The sequence below is a fragment of the Mchenga conophoros genome, linkage group LG7 (genome assembly GCF_057382185.1).
Source record: "Mchenga conophoros isolate Kocher_MC1m ecotype Shallow Benthic linkage group LG7, M_conophoros_male_GT1.1, whole genome shotgun sequence".
Taxonomy (NCBI): Eukaryota; Metazoa; Chordata; class Actinopteri; order Cichliformes; family Cichlidae; genus Mchenga; species Mchenga conophoros.
The window spans coordinates 48,924,580-48,941,209 of NC_140532.1; the positions used below are offsets into that span (position 1 = coordinate 48,924,580).

At 40.2% G+C, this 16,630-nt stretch overlaps 1 protein-coding gene across 3 annotated transcripts; it reads right to left on the minus strand.

Moving 5' to 3' along the window:
• Positions 1-1,355: 1,355 nt before the first annotated feature.
• znf532 (zinc finger protein 532) lies at positions 1,356-15,915 on the minus strand. Of its 3 annotated transcripts, XM_085279847.1 has the most exons (10): positions 14,714-14,824; positions 13,414-13,474; positions 9,701-12,036; positions 9,192-9,373; positions 7,601-7,777; positions 6,003-6,165; positions 5,515-5,829; positions 4,859-4,971; positions 4,483-4,612; positions 1,356-4,397 (listed from the first exon to the last, which is right to left on the minus strand). In XM_085279847.1, exons 3-10 carry the CDS (start codon positions 12,002-12,004, stop codon positions 3,894-3,896), a joined length of 3,888 nt encoding a protein of 1,295 aa, XP_085135973.1. In that variant the 5' UTR covers positions 12,005-12,036; positions 13,414-13,474; positions 14,714-14,824; the 3' UTR covers positions 1,356-3,893. The 3 variants fall into 3 exon arrangements, with proteins under 3 accessions (XP_085135973.1, XP_085135971.1, XP_085135972.1); XM_085279845.1 differs by lacking the exons at positions 13,414-13,474; positions 14,714-14,824 and adding an exon at positions 15,672-15,915; XM_085279846.1 differs by lacking the exon at positions 14,714-14,824 and having other exon boundaries at positions 13,414-14,019.
• Positions 15,916-16,630: the final 715 nt, after the last annotated feature.

Sequence of the window (16,630 nt, forward strand, 5' to 3'; positions counted from 1 at the left end):
GCAGCTAACTGGTACCTTTAGAGCTATGCAATACTGGGCATTAGCGGCACTTGTTAGCCATGTGCTGCAAGATACTCATAGTCATTACTGGGTTATTTAATTCTAAAAGATAACAGTGCAGTGTGGTTATTTATGTTTATTTTATGTTTTTCATGCTGATTTAGAGGATTTTGAATTGTCACACTGGGCTAAAAAATAACAATTTTGTGTTCTTGTCACGGAACACACATTTTGTGGCTTCATCAAAGGAGGGCAATCAATAAAAGTAAAAGAATAGTTTTTCTTAATTTATGTAACAGGAAGTCAAACCATAACAAAGTGCCACAACATACTAAAAATGAAGCAAAAGCCGAGGGGAACTGCAGAGTGAAACTTTTCTAAATGTCAGTGATTCTTTTGCATTGATAGCTACTGGATTTAGTGTTGAAATAAGTGATGAAATTGTTGAAATTTTTATATTTTTAAACAAAAACATGATGTAACACGTATAGTCATGCAAAAAAGAAGGCTCAGTTAGAATGTTAAATGTTAAAGTTCATGACAGTACAATTAGAAAAAGACTAAAAGAGTATGTTTAGACGGGCTGTCCGAGAAAGTCCGTCTCTATATAAAAAGAACACTGCAGAATAGCTGACTCTTGCATCTGATGGAGCAATGCCCTTTGGAGAGACAAGAACAAAGTGGAGATGTTTGGACATGATGCAAAAACCAAACTCAGCAAATCAGCACAAACACCCAATAGCAACTATCAGGCACGGTGGTGGAGGAGTGATGATTTGGGCTTGTGTTCTAGCCACAGGACATGGACTTCTTACAGTCACTGAGTTGACCATCAGCTCCTCTGTGTACCAAAGTATTCTAGAGGCAAATGTGAGGGCGTCTGTCTGAAAGCTAAAGCCTGCCCCAAACTGTGTCACACAATAGGACAATGGTCCCAAACAAATCAGCAGATCAACAGCAGAATGACTGAAAAGGAAAGAATAAAGTTATTTTAATGGCAAAGTCAAACCTCAGATGTCAAGCAGATTGAAATGCTGTAGTGGGACCTTAAGAGAACTGTGAAACAAGCGTGAGCCAGAATGTTTCCACAATAAAGTGAGAGACTGATAAAGGCATGCAGAAAATGATTGCCCTAAACTTATTTCTGCTAAAAGTGGCTAAAAGTTTCCTTCTTTTTCACCTGACTCTTAAGTATTACTGGGAGCGTGGCTCATCAGAGAACTACTTGTTTTTATCATTGAGTACAATTATATCAATCTGGCTGTTAGACATTAGTCTTAATAGTAATATTAAGCAGAATCAGGTACATCAGGATGATCATGACAGGATTTCTTCCCCAGTGAAGAGGTGATGTCTCCTGTGTAACAGACATCATTTATTAACATTTAGAACAATTTTGTTTACAAGCATCAGAAATGTTTAAAAATGGCAGCAGTGGCAGCAAGACACATTCTAATCAACAGACTGGTTCTCGCATGCAGTTTTACAGCGCAAGACATTTCAAGTCTTATTGTCATTATAAAGCAACAACAACAACAACAAACAAAGTGAGGCTTTCGTTTGGGAAAGGCTGAGACCAAAGAAAACAATGAGCAACAATCTTGTGTTTATTTCACTGAATTGGCTGTCGCCTATTTACAGCCAAGCGTACATTCATAGACGTTTTCTTATGTCTCAGAAGTTTGTTTCAGTATAATTCCTGTCAGTGAACATAACATCGCATAACTTGAAGAACCATGAAATGAAAAAAGATTCACATCCACACAATAAGGCAGCAAATTAAATGATACTCTAGTGTCCTTACAATTTTAATGTTATTGTGCTCTTGTTAGAATTACGCCAATATACTGTAAAGAGGACTGCTGTTCAAAGGAAGTCAAGTGCTTTGTCTCATATTTACAATATTTAGGTAAATAAACATTTTAAGTGAATTGTAATCTCAAAGAGCTGCCAGTTACAGTATATTAAGACAGTAATGAAACATCAACTTAAAAAAATATCACAATCCTTTATAAAATACTTCCAAAAAAAATTGGCCCACAAGTGTCTTTAAAGGATATAGTAAAGTTTGACTTTATGATCAGTAAAGTTGGGAGCTTTGAACTCATATGTGACGCAGCACAGGAAAGGGACTTTACGATATCGCCAGTGTTTATCTTAACTTCACCGTCTGACAAATACAGATTCTGTAAGTGCTTCTGATGAATAAACTGCATATAAACAATGCGCAATGTTACCCCCAAATCCTCACATCAAAGCTCTCAGCTCAAGTTCAAATCAAACACAGCACAGCCACACATGCCTAGGGTGACCAACCGTTCTCTTTTCCCCGGACATGTCCTCTTCACGTTCTGTTAGGGGGGATTTTCGTGATTGATAAAAATGTCCGGGTTTTCCTATATTCCGACAGAGGACCCATGTGTGTGACGTCATCCCCGAACTGCTGCTTTGTGAGCGCTTGTTCTGCACTCACAGACGGGACAGTCAGCGCGCAGCAACGCACCTAATGATGTTTAAAAGATCCCAAAGCGCATGTCCATCTTTTCAGACGAACTGCAAAAGAAATTTCCCTCGTACCGACCCAGTACTGGTAATTTTTCCTATGCAGATGAGGCATACCATTATCTGTACCATTATTTAATTCCAGAGGCTTTTTTTTTTTTTGCACTTGTTGACTTGTAAAAGCCTATATGGCATATTTTATTTCACAATTCAATAACCGCACAGAGAAGGTGCCGTTTAAATATGTTTCTTTAAGCAAGTTCTTCATGATTGAGCCAAGTGTCCTCTTTTTTGGAAATCAAAATATGGTCACCCTACACATGCCTGACAGGGGATTTATACTTCTGTGTTAAATCTGCATCTGCAGGAGTGTTGTAACCATAAACCCTTCTGAAACACAGGCGCTACGTAGATTTGCCTCAGAAGTGTAATTCAGGCATACGAGTGCAACTCAGATACTCAACGAAATTTTCCCTTTAGTGATGCTGAATATTTTTTCTGTCTCTAGCCTGTGAATTGTAATCGACTGACGGTTACTTGTATGCTTCGTGGAGTTTGTATTGAATGTTTGATCATTTACTAAAGTTAAACCTCATAGAAAATAATCAAAAATAAATATATATATTTTTTCGCATGTTAATCGAGAAGTTTTAGGAAATTTTAGGAAACATAAAATGGAAAAAAAACAACAACTTCGCCTAGCTTTTGTATGCTGCGTCACATATTTATGTTTCCATATTCCAAACTTTGTTGATATGTTAGCAGCTTACTTTATGAAAATTCAAATGACACTAAGCTGCTTCTTTAACCGATTGTCCTGAATTGTTTGATATTTACTTTTACTCCAGCTCAAAGTTACTGCACATGTGTTCTTCTGGGTGTGTTATAAGAAGTGCGGTCTTTTTGTAGAAGGTAAGTCTTAAAGGGCTCCGTGAATTTTCAAAAACAATTTCAAATCAAGTTAGCTGCGCTATGGGGAAGCTGAAGCTTCCCACAGTTTGATATATTTTTCTGACAGACATTCATTGGGCATTGAAAGTTTAGAACACTGCTGACTGTATGAGGATTAATCCCATTAGAATATATTGTCCATACATTATCTGGTCCTAGCAAGAAGACAACTATGGAAACTATTTCACATAAAAGGCTCTTCTAAAAAAGTTCTATGTAAGGCTTTAGAAACATCTTTACCAGAAACTTTGTTCAATTTCCTCAGACACGTTAAATGATCTTTGATGTATATCACACACTTTTTAGTTTGTATTGTATACATGTTATATACCACTGCATTTGCATGATGTACCTACAACATAAACACAGTCAGTGGAGGTACTGTAGGTTTAACAAGCTGTTTAAGTTGAATTGTGGAATGAGTAAAAAGTGTCTTTCTTTCACTTTTCCGCTGCACTTAGTCTCCTTGCCTTTATGAATGCCATCCCGTGTGTCCTCATGTGAGTGTTCAGGTTTCCCTCCGTTTCAAACATCTTCCCACACACCTTACATTTAGTGTTTGGTGTCCCATCGCTGTTCTCATCAGTAACATCGAACTGGTTCTCTCTTTGACTCTCCTCATCTTCCTTGCTCCGTCCGTTATATCGGCCAAGGCCTTGAGGCTCCTTCAGCCGGTGGACAATAAAGAGGTGTCGGGCCAGTGAGCGGTGGGAGGTGTAGCACAGGCCGCACTCTTGACACTGGTAAGATGAGCCGTCAGACTTGTGCTGAGGAATGTGCTCTTGGAACGCAGCAAAATCTTCAGTGGTGAAGCTGCAGACAGCACACTTGTGAACTTTGAGGATGTTCACCTTAAGCCTCTTCAGTGGCTGCGAGATAGTGCCCCTGGAGTTCAGCCCTGGATCTCCTTCATCATCTTCTGTCTTCCTTTTGGGGCTGAGGCTCTGTAAAGGACATTATATGAAAGTTAGCTCAGAGATGTCATGAAAAACAAAGAAGTGATTTCCTTCTAAAATTGTTCCACAGTACCTTTTCTTTGTCAGGTAAAGCCTCCATGTTATGAGTCTTTCCTCCTACATCTTTAACTCCATGCATCAGTAGAACGTGCTGATCCAGCAACACTCTTTTAGTAAAGGGCTGACTGAGAGCTGGGCAGTGCCTGTAAAATCACAATTTAAAAAAGTAAAAGCACATTAAAAAAGTATTTCAGACTTTACTACGTACAAGGCACATTGCATTGTTCTGATGCTGAACTTTGTAAACCTGTAAAATCCCTACAAAAAAATGTGAGTTGGTCATGGAGACCATGGACACAAATAATTTCTTACTTTTGCTCATTTACAGAGTGAGACTTGCTCAGGAAATGTAAGCATACACAAACAGTTGCAGAGAAAGTGATACTCACGGGCAGGTGTAGACCTTCCGCAAGCCCTTGTGTTTTAGACGATTGTGTCGGCAAAGGCTGTGGGAGGAGCTGAAAGACTTGTCACACTGTCGACAGGGGTGCTTTTTCAACATCTGCAGAGGGAAGGGAAGAATATCTGAGGACTAAATCATACAGACCTAGAGACTGTTTGGCAACTGCCTGGAAACCACCATTTGCTATGGAAAATGAGTATTCCCTACCAGCTGCAAGCGGTTGCTAGAGGTTGCTAGCAGTTGCTGTGGCATTGATTGCCTAAGCACCTGACCTAGGGTCAGTGGCCCCTAGTAACCACTGGATGCTAGGGAAAAAGGTGTAGTCCTGCACCCAGTGGTATGTAGTTGCAGGAAGTTGCCTTTTGTCACTAGGTGAAACTGCTTGCAAAGAGGTATGTGATGCTGCACTGCAAACCTCGTTCGGAGTTGTTTGCATGGAAAATGGTAACTACCATGAAGACCATTTGTCTTCAATTTAAAAATTTCCCCTTTTGAAACATGTTGGTTGCAGTGGCAATGTGCTTCACTAAGAAGGTGAATGCTTTCCATTTCTGGCTCAACTCATTTATCAGCACTAAGCAAATCTTAAAAACAATAATTTGGCAAATCTTAAACTTTCTTATGAGAGTGGCAGATATTTACCTTGCCATGTTCTCGCCTCATGTGCACCACAAAGAGCTCCCTGGAACTGAAGAGGCTATTGCAGTCTTTACATGTGTATCCTGAACTGGGAGGGCTCTTCAAGTCTTCTGAACAGTTACTGTTATTTTTCTTTACTGACAAAGCTGAAGGTTTCTTTTCTCCCTTGTTTTGACCGTTGATATTTCTACCATCTTTGTTATTATTACGGGGGCTCTTGCTGTTGGTGCTGTTAGAATTAGTGGGCTTCGTGCTCAGTGGAAGGTTGATCCCCAGGTTTGGCGGGCCCTCCGTGGTCTTCAAGGTTCCATGTATGGCCTGAAAATGAGCCATGTGGGCAAAAAGTGTAAAAAATCTACAGTCTGACATTTCTAAAGTACAACTCATGAGATTAATTGGAAGTTACGGTAAAATGTTTACTTTCAAGTTAAAAATATTCATACAAAAATTAATCCTATTGCACAAAAATCAAACTATATATTTTTGCCTACCTTAATATGATCCAACATGAGCTGTTTTTGTGCATAGTGCAGGGAGCAATCGGGACATTTAAACACTGAAACTTTATGATTGATTATATGCTGGTCAAAGTGTGTGTAGAGGAGGGACTGAAGAGTAAACACAGTATCGCACATGGAACATTTATAGATCATCCTGAAAGACAGACAGAGAAGTATTTAGGGATGGGAGCTGTTCAAATGCTACTTTTGGGTTTACATCATGCTTATAATTAATGTTGGTGCCAGTTCACTACATATAGTATGAAATATTCAACTTGAGGGACATTAAGGCCAAATGGGTCAAGGACAGCTGCTGCTGAGCGTATATATCATCAGAACTGTTAATGATGGGTGATGTAAGTAAGTAAGTGAAAGGTTACTGTGTGGAAAAAACAAACCAAAGCTAAGCCACCAAATCTAAAACACACAAATCCTACTACTGATGAAACAGCAAAGATAATGAAAGGCATTGGACATGGGTATTGGGTTACATTGACGTGTGCTTGTGTCAAAGAAAGCTTACATAAATTTATGTTGATGAGTAAACCATGAAAATAATTATCATATGGGTATATAACTGAGATTAATTTGAAAACCCAGCTCTGAAAATGTTAGGAATCTGTGTGAAATGGAAATACATGATAAATATTGGCTCATTTTGAATTTGATGGCAGCAACATTGGGGACAAAAGACTGGAAAAGCCTAACCCTTAAAACAAAAAGCTGGAGGAGTATCTTGTAACCAATTAGGTAACAAATTGGTAACATTATTTGGTATAAAGAAGTATCTTATAAAGGCAGAGTTTGTCAGAAGGTTCACCTATTTGCAAGAAATACAAATTGTGAAGCAGTTTTAGAATTAATTAATGTTTCTCAATGTAAAATTGTAAAGGCTTTTGAATATCTTAGTATTTACAGTACATAATATGATCAAATGTTCTGAGAATCTGGAGAAATATCTGTGCACAAAGTACAAGGCTGAACCTCAATACTGCATGTCTGCGATCTTCAGGTTGTCAGACTACACTGCTCATTTACAATGGACTTAAAACTCTTATTGGAAAACATGGATGCTGCAGAAGAGAGGATGTCATTTGATTGGCAGCGCATCTCTGATAGTATGCATTAGTGCCTATGGAATTAGCACTAATGCACAACAGTGTGACTTCATAGTAGAAGAGTCTGGATGCTGAATAGACCTGTCTACAGTCCAGACCTTTAACAAGCTAAAAATATTTGCCACATCATGAAGTTAAAAATAAGACAAAGAAGACCCAGAACTGTCTCCTCAGTTCCCAGATATTTTTAGACAGTTGTTAAAAGAAGTGGTAATTCTACAAAGTGTTAAACTTGGCTGTGTCCTGAGTTTTTTGGGATGTGTTGCTGCCATCAAATTCAAAATAAGATAATGTTTTTCTTAAAATTGTACATTTTGTCAGTTAAAATATTTGATACATTTTCTGTGATCTATTGTGAATAAAATATGGGCTTATGTGATTTGCAAATGATTGTATTTTTGCAAAAATATTTTCAGAATTAGGTTCTATTTTACATATTTTTGATGATAGATACAGCATGTGAAGACCTACTTGGGCTCGCCTGCCTTCAGTCCTGGATGCTGTGTATATGCATGTGAGTGTGTTCCCGGTGCAGACTTGAAGGCCATGGGACAGAGAGGACATTTAAAGAAGACCTCACAGTGAGCACTTTGTATGTGGGACTTTAGAGTTGCGACATCAGCAAAGATCACACTACAGTGGATACAGCTGGAGGGACAAAGAATGGAGAAAGGAAGAACAGGTAAGATATTGACTCAAATTACATTTTATGAATCAATTCAGCACATTCTCCTAACAGAAACTTTGCTGATATGAATTCAAAATGGTCATTGACTTTGTGCCATCAAAAGTCCAGCACCTTAGTCTGCAAAAGACTCGTGTCAAACTTGGACCTGATTCTTGAGTTTATAGTAAAATATATGAATAAATATGCATAAATGTGTTTTAGGAGTTAAATATAAAGATTTATATTGAATATTAAAATACACGATAGTTAACTTAGGCCCCAGTCACAAAGGCCTAAAGACTGGCTGGCAACCCTTTAGCAACCATTAGTCATGAGGGAAAAAAAGCAGTTGCTGGCAGTTGATGTGAAATCAATAGCTGAAGCCCCATTTCTGCTGGACTAGAGACAGGTTGCCAGGACCACCAGGCAGCCATCAGTAAAAGTGTGTATTCTGTGAGCAACTGAGATGTGGGACAGTTGTAAAGTGAAATTGGAAGAATATATGCTGAGCTGAAAACCTTGTGATTTCAAACTTTAACCCAGGGTCCAGAGGTCAACATGAGGTTACCAACTATGCATGTGACTGAAGCTATAACTAGTATGTGGAAACAGCGGGAAATGACCAGCCTGACAAATCTCTCTATAATCACATTTTAAAGTACTAATTGAAGTAGAAATACAGATATCGTCACACAGAAATAGAAAATACATTTATATTTTGGGATTGTTAACCTCTGGTCTTGGGGATAAAAGTAAATTTTTTGTATATTGAGCTGATTTATGAATTTAAGTTAAAATTGAAATGTTCTGAAAGTGCATTTGCACATAGTGTCATGTCTATGAAGTTGATAGCACTCTTAATTGATAAGCAATTACAAGTCATATCAACTGTAAAAATATCATCAAGAGGCCAAGAATGTAATAAAATGTATTACATCGTTGCGGATTTTACCTTCATGGCCAACTGTTCTTTTAATAACAATTTGATTGACCAGGGTCATAATTGAACTGTAATTGCTCAAAGACAAACTTTTATTTTTAATGGCATGTAACTTGGGTGACTCCAACTGTGACAGTCTAATTTTTTCTCAGTAATTTTTGTTGTGAATAATATCACTTTTGGGGATATGGGATTGTCAAGCTGCAGATGTTTTAATAACTGTAATTAGAAATGACACTATAAGTGCCACTTTGAATGGAAAGCAAGAACAAGACACATTTTATTCTGTGTATGGCCACTTTCAGAAAATCATGGTGCAACGTGGCTTCATATTTTAATCAGATTTCACACTATGCACATAAACATCTGGGTCTCAATAGCACATGTTTTGAAAAAGAAAAAACTATGTCGCATAACAGAAGACAAAAAAACAAGTTTATAAAGTTCTAACGCACCAGTAGCCGACTCTCCGAGTGTAATGCAGACAGTTTTTGGTCACATGTGACTGGAAGTGGACAGAGCGACAACTGGCACCACACTCAGGGCAGATGTAAGGTGATTTGTGCTGGTGGATCCGCTGGTGTGACAAAAAGCTGCACTGATTTGGGAGAAGCATTTGGCAAATGGTGCATGTTTTCTATGGGATAAAGAAAAGACATTAAAAAATTGACTTTTTTCACCTACTATGTTTAGAAAACTGCTTCCAGAATACATCATGTTATTTAACTAAAATATTATTAATGCAAATTAATATATACTGCAGATTAAATTATTTTTATATTTCTTCCTTACATGTATCTTGGCATTTACAGTCAACTATACACTCTACCCTTTATATAGAATGCCTTGTGTTTTCATAGCATGGTATTTTCTGCGGCTTTTGTAGAGATTTTGTCAAATTGACCGGAGTTGGCAAAAATAGCTTCCCTCACATCCTGTGGTGATTTACGCATTACATACACACCTGACTTCTGGGCTCCGATGCTTGTTGATAGTGCATTGCTAGTGAGTTGTCATCCTGGAACATTTCGTTACACTCCAAGCATTTTAAGCTGTGCCTGCAGAGCTTTGATGCATCATCCTCCAACGGCATGGCTGCCACAACAGGTGCACTGCTTGGAGCTGAAATCACTGCAGGTTGGTTCCCAGCACCAGATACCTTGTCTTGCATTTGACCCGCAGGCGCATGTGCTTGAGTGGTAGTGGTGGTGCCATTAACGCTGTGTGGTCCTGCAGCTGATGTACCAATCATCTGATCTGCAGGGATGGGTTTTAGGATTAGGTGTGAACACTGCATAACCACCCCTTTGTCTTTGTGACCCCTAGCATGAGACAAGAGGCTGCATTTGTTATAGAACACTATACTTTTGGCACAGTGGTTGCAGGTGACCTCGATCCGCACACTGCGGCGCTCGTAGTGCTGTGTCAGGCTCTTCTCAAGAGCAAATGAATCTCCACACTCCAAGCACTTGTAGCCAAGTGAGGGTAGAGAGATACAGGCTGAGGTTGGTGGGGAGAGGTTTGGGATGTACACAGGGACAGGATTCATGCTACTCAGGACTTTATTGAAGGCATCCACCACAGAGCTTTGAGAACTAGTGAACACTTGAACTCTAGAGACTTTCTTTGACTGCTGACTGGTGAGAATTGTCTGCTGTTTTGCTTGCTGTGATTGCTGATGTTGGGGCTGTTTGTACAAGGTGTGTTGGAGATCACAGGCAGCAGAGGACACTGTATGAGGCAAAAGGCTGAGGTTACTAAGATGGACTGTCTTTGGCACAAGTTTGGCATTTGCCAGACTAGAGGCAGGTACCATGACAGTCTGTTGTTGGATGGCATTAGCAGCTTTCAAGATAGCACTGCTGGCACTTTGTACTGATGCAGCAGGGATGACTGTTGCTTTAACCGTTGTGTTGTTAGCCAGCTTAAGGTTGATAACTTGGGAACCAGCTGTCTTGACTGCTGAGACTGGCAGGAATGCTGTTGCAACAGGTTTAATTGTCATTTGCTTGGTTATTTCAATTGAAGGTCCCCCTGTGGTGGTTAATACTGTGGTTGAAAAAATTGCACTAGGATTAGTGGTTGTCATGACAGATGTGCTGTTCTCTCTTTTTTTCAGACCCTCAGGATCAAATTCTGGAAGGACTCGGGTGACTGTACGCTTGATCTGTCCAGTTGAGGTTTTGATTGTTTTGATCCTGACCTTTGGGATAACTGGGGTGGTGTCTGTGTTTGAGGCAGGGGAACCTTTGCTGCTGCGTTCACTAGTCACACTAGAGGGGCTGTCTGGTTGTCTTGTTAGCAGTCTCTTTGCAATCTCCATGGCTGATTCCTGATCCTGTGGCTTCTCAGGGACTCTTGAATTTTCTTTGACCTGTGCTGGTTCTTGTTGTGTTGTAGGAGAATCCAAAGTACCTAAGTCTTCAGCACCAGCTTTCTTGGCACTTAGAGCAGCTATGGCTGCTATACAAGATGAAAGTTTTGTTGAGGATTTGGATTTGACTTGTGAAAGGCTGGATGGATTACCAAGTCCCGATGACTGCCCACCTTCTTGGCACTCTTTGCTATGAGACTTGGGCATTGTTTCCTCAAGTTTCCCTTCAGGTAAAGTTGGCTGAGAGAGATTCTTGAACTTACAACTTCTAAAAGTACCACTGTTATTGTTGTTAAGATCAGGCTTTTGGTCTCCATTTGTTTTGGGCTTGGAAAGACTTTCCCTTTTAGCAGATTTGGAGTTCCGCTCCCCTTTCCTAGCTGTGTGACCTCCCTGCTTGTCTCCTGGGTCTTCTACCTCAATTTTCTCATCATCATCAAACTCTTCTGTGCTGGAAATTGGGCTAAACTGATTGAAGGTACATGATTCATTGTTCATTTTCTGGCCTTCCTCTCTGGGAATTTTACATCCATTCTTCGTGTATTGAGCCCCAGTTGGTATTGTGGACACCAAAATATTATGAAGTCCATTGTGAACAGAAGGGAGTCGGGAATGGGAGTGGAAATGCCTACCCCTCTCTGATTCAGTCCCACAATGGTCACTTGTGTCTAGGTTTCGTGTGTTCTTCACAATGACACTAACACCTACATCATGTGCTGCTGAGGGGTGTTGGGCCTCATTCTCACTGTTAGTCACACCACCACTGGTTTGCTTGAGCTGTCCATCATGGTCATCTTGGTGGCCAGATTCAATAGCGGCTTTAGGATCCACCATGTCAGGGATGTCAAAGGCCGCCAGCAGGTCATCAAAGTCAGGCGTCTTCATATCTCCCATATTCCTGCTCCTGTTCCAGTGAGGTGATCACCCTAGAAAGACAAAGTATCAAAACATTTTATTATGCTGGTCTTGGGAGCTACAACCCTTAACTCTATTGTAATTGTTCTGTTTACAAGAGTGTGCAAGTATATAAGAATTCTGATCAGGTCAGTCATACAATGATGGCATGAAGCTAGTCTTAAAAAATTGGATACGGAAGAAAATGTGTTCCATTTATATTTGTGTTTGCTTCATACATTAAATATAAATATGTAGAATTCAGTCCTATTTCTGTCATAACTTAGTAAGTTCACTAACTAGTTTTAGACAGGTACACCAGGTTGTAACACACCATCCACATAGTGTGTAGATGTGATGCTGTGATGACATTAAAAGCACTTTGTTATTAAATAAATTAATAAATAAAACAGTAATAATATTTTCGTCAAAGTGAAATAAACTTAAAGTATACCACAGTGCTGATTATGTCAATTTTAGCTCTCGTCAAGAATTTGCTGAATTATGGAATTATGCCTCAACTATATATATATATATATATATATATATATATATATATATATATATATATATATATATATATTATATATATATATATGATTTTCCTTTTTCAGTTGTCACTGCTCAGCTAAATTTTGTCTTGAATAATATGAAATAAAATGTTCACAATAAATTGGCTTAGTTAAATAATTTGTTTAAATATAAACAGGAACACTATGTGTCTGTTTATCATAATCAAATACAAATCAGGAACATATTCTTGGCAGTCAGGTGAAATGTTTTGTGTTTTGAACATTTTTATTTTTTAGGAATCAGCCTTTATTTTTATTACAAAAACAATTTAAACTAGCTATGATTGGGCCTGTCTGAATGTAGCCTGTTATGAGTGTTGGGGACAAAAGGGACAGCTAAGCTGCTCTGCTTGTACGTGCAGCTGAATCAGTGCTGCTGTTTCATCCAAATCTACAGGAGCCAAAGTTCCACAGACAGACCCATATCCTTTAACCTGGACTTGGATTGCAAAATAAAGAATTCCCCATGTAATCCATATTGTTCGCTGGTGATGAAATGACAGAGAAAAGGAGAAATCTTATGGGGGGAGAGGGCAGGAAACATATGCAGTGAGGGAAAAAATGGCTGCTGAGCTGTGTGAAGCTGCAGCAGAGGGAGAAAGGCCTGGTGGAAAGAACAGCTAGTCACAGCCATGACAGGCAGAACAGCTTGACGTAGAAACCAAGTGAAGGTTAAATGCAGGCAAATATGTCAAATACACAACATAGAACCCATCTTGACAACACCAGTTTAATAGACGTGCATTGTTAGCACTTGAAATCGACACAATGTGTAAAAGAGTACTAAAGTCTAATAAATAATAGAGGAAACATGCAAGTGAATCAGCAACTCCTCACCCTCTTGCCTCCGTCCCTCTCCAGCCACTAGCCAAACCTTCTTTCCTTCCTTCTTTCCATCCTGAAACAAACAAAGTCACAATACTACTAACCCACAAAAGCCATCCACCACCCCACCCTGCCTGAAAAAAAAAAGAAAAAAGTCTTGTTTCTTCCCAGCCAGGCAAAGGCCCAGAATACAGGCTCAGGTTACATCCCGCGATCTGGTGAGTGATGGTGGTCTTGGTAAAAATCGTCCTTCTCTGCACCACTCGAGCACACAGACATGTAAACAGACAACAGATAAAGCATGCTCCTATGTGTATGCATGTGTGTGTATGTGTGAGGTAGGATCTAGGCTGCAGATTCTCAAGACTCCCAGCCAGCCACGTCCCACTGCACTCGTCCCTTCCCAAGTCTCACTGCTCCCCTCACACTGAGCTGTGCTTCGGCACGCTAGCGCTCGGACATCCAGCCAGCATTTAGCAGGAGAAGCGGGGTCTGTGCTTGTGCTATGGTTGAGCTGTGATGGTCTGCCATGAAGCAGCCTAGGCTATCTCTATCCCCATGGAGCACAGAGACAGCATTGTTCCTGTGAGCACTCTGACTGCCTCAAACCGGTTTCAGCTGGTTCCGGTCACCCAGCATAAAAGCCTTCTGCTGCAGACAGAAGCAGTGTGCTCACCTCCCAGGAAGCACTGCAACAATTCTCACTAAACCAGGTCCACATTGTCAAAGATTTTATAAAAGAACAAGGATTGAGCTATTACCATTTCACAGGTGGACACTAGTCTGGTTGCTTGCACAGCTTTGAAATCAAGCCAAAAAATACAAATAATGGAGAAGAATATGATGATTGGTTTGAACACAGATGTTGAAAAAAAAAAGTAATAGATGCCAACAAGACTTAAATGGTAAAATGACATCCAAATGAGTCTTTATGATAGCTGCTTACTAATGCACTGAGAAGAAGAAGGAAGTTTAAACAATAAGGATAGTAGCCAAATCTTATACTGCAACCTTGGCCTGTTCCTCAGACCCATCCCTCAGTACTTTACCCCCAATCATGATAGTAACCCCTCTGAAAACTGAAGACTTTGATGTGGCCCCTAACAGAATTATTCCTATCACTGTGATATAATGACAGGAAGTGTAAACAAAAGTAAACATGGGCAAACAGGCCGCACATGCACCTTCCTCCCAAAATTTAATCGCGTGCCATCCCCACCACCACATACACCCCCACAGAGACGCACAGGGACATAGACATGCACTGTCATGCATATATATATGTACATATGAAAAGGTAAACTTGGCATACCCTTCTCAGATTTTTTTTTCCCACTCTGAGAGATATTGAGTGGAAAAAAGTCTTCCTTTGGAGGCCTCAGCACCTGCCCTTACTCAGCCCCAACCACTTCAGCTTCCACCCTCCATCCTCAGCCCTCCCTTCCCCCTCCTCCCACTCTCCTTCCCTGGGTCAGTCCTAGCTTTCAGTCCCAGCCCAGGCCTCGTATTATCCTGAACCCCTCGCCACCACCACTACGGCCGTGCATGAAGGGACGGATGGAGTATTCAGCGGGCGAACCAGGCCTTTTGTCTCTGCCTGTGCAGGGAGTGGGGTGGGGGGAGGTGGTGAGAGGACTCTCCACTTTGGCTCTGAAACAGCAGCAGCTGGTGCAGAGAAAGAAGAGAGCGAGAGAGGGAGGCAAAAACACAGGGAGGTGGGGGAGGCGGAGAGGAAATGGAGGAAAAGGAAATGAGCGCGAGCGTATAATAAGTTTCTGATTTTGTGCACCGTGTTCATATATTTACGCTACAGAACACAAATATAAGTCAATAAATGATGTTAACACAGGATCACCGCTGATGTCCATGTTCTGATCCTGCACATTTTTTCCCCAGTGATACATAACACACAGAAACAAAATGTATAAATAGCCCAGGCCTCTGTTTAGGCCCAACTGTCGGTCTGTGTGCCGCTGCCACCGAGACTCTTGCCTGCGTTTTTGTTGTTAAACATTAAAGCACTGGCATTGATGGTCAAACAGCTGCCCAGCTTTTAACGGCACACAAAATATTCATGAGGTGTGACTGCAATGCAAAGGACGTCTGCAGACATGAGCTCAATCATCCTGATCTGATGATTCTTCTAGCCCACACAGCAAAGCACAGAAATAACATACCAATGACAAGCTAATCACAAGGTATAACATACAACATCGATGACAATACGTGTGATAAAATTGGTGCGCAAAATCAAATAGCTCATAACCTACCTGGCAGACTGCACGAAGAGGCTTTCAGCAGAATAAGACTGACTCTCTTTGGCCTGCTACCAGTCCTTGATACATCTGGCAGAGCCACCAAAGGCAGCCTCGAATGCTGCAGCTTAAACTAATTATCCTTCATTATGTAAGCACCATGCCAGATTTATTCGTCAGACAACACAAATGCATTTTTTACACTGAAAGGGGAGCTGGAGCTGAGAATGTATATTATAAAAAGGCCCTCATGGTTCCTCCTGTCTCTCTACACTGTGACAGATTCAGTGCAGGAGAGGAGGCTGAGGTTGCTCCCCACCCCCTAACACAGACAAAGTCACATGACGTCATGTTGTCTCCATTCATGCAGGGCATAAGAGGAGCTGCTAGAAGCAAGCCATCTCCTGCCCCACCAGATTTCCTGTTTGAGATATTATCACTTGAATGTGTTTTCCCAATGCTTTAAAGGGAGGCAGAAGAAACGCCAACAATGTATTCCTGTTTTGTTTGACACTTTTTCTTATTTCTATCATGTAATTATGGAGTTACATGATATAGAGTATATAGACTATTATAAGTGGCAGCTACAAAAACATCTGACTACAGTATCACTTTACAGTAGGTACAACTGGGTACTAAAAATGAATAAAGGACATCCTAGTAGATAATGAGTGCTTCAGTACTTCCCTATAAACTGTGCAGGATGCTGTGTTTTTCTTTCTATTCTTTTTTTTTAACTGGAGAACCAACTGGAAGATATGTTCAGTATTTGTTCATGCATAGTTCTAGATGAACTCTTTTATCTGCTTAATTTTTTCTGGATCATTTAGTGAAACATGGTTGTTACTCAGTAGTGTCTCATTATTTAATGATTATGTCAGCAATACTGACTGTTTATGTGTGCTGAAGAAAACTGAAGCAGTATACCTAGTAGATAGTATACTTTATTGCTTATATTTACAGTTAGGTCCATA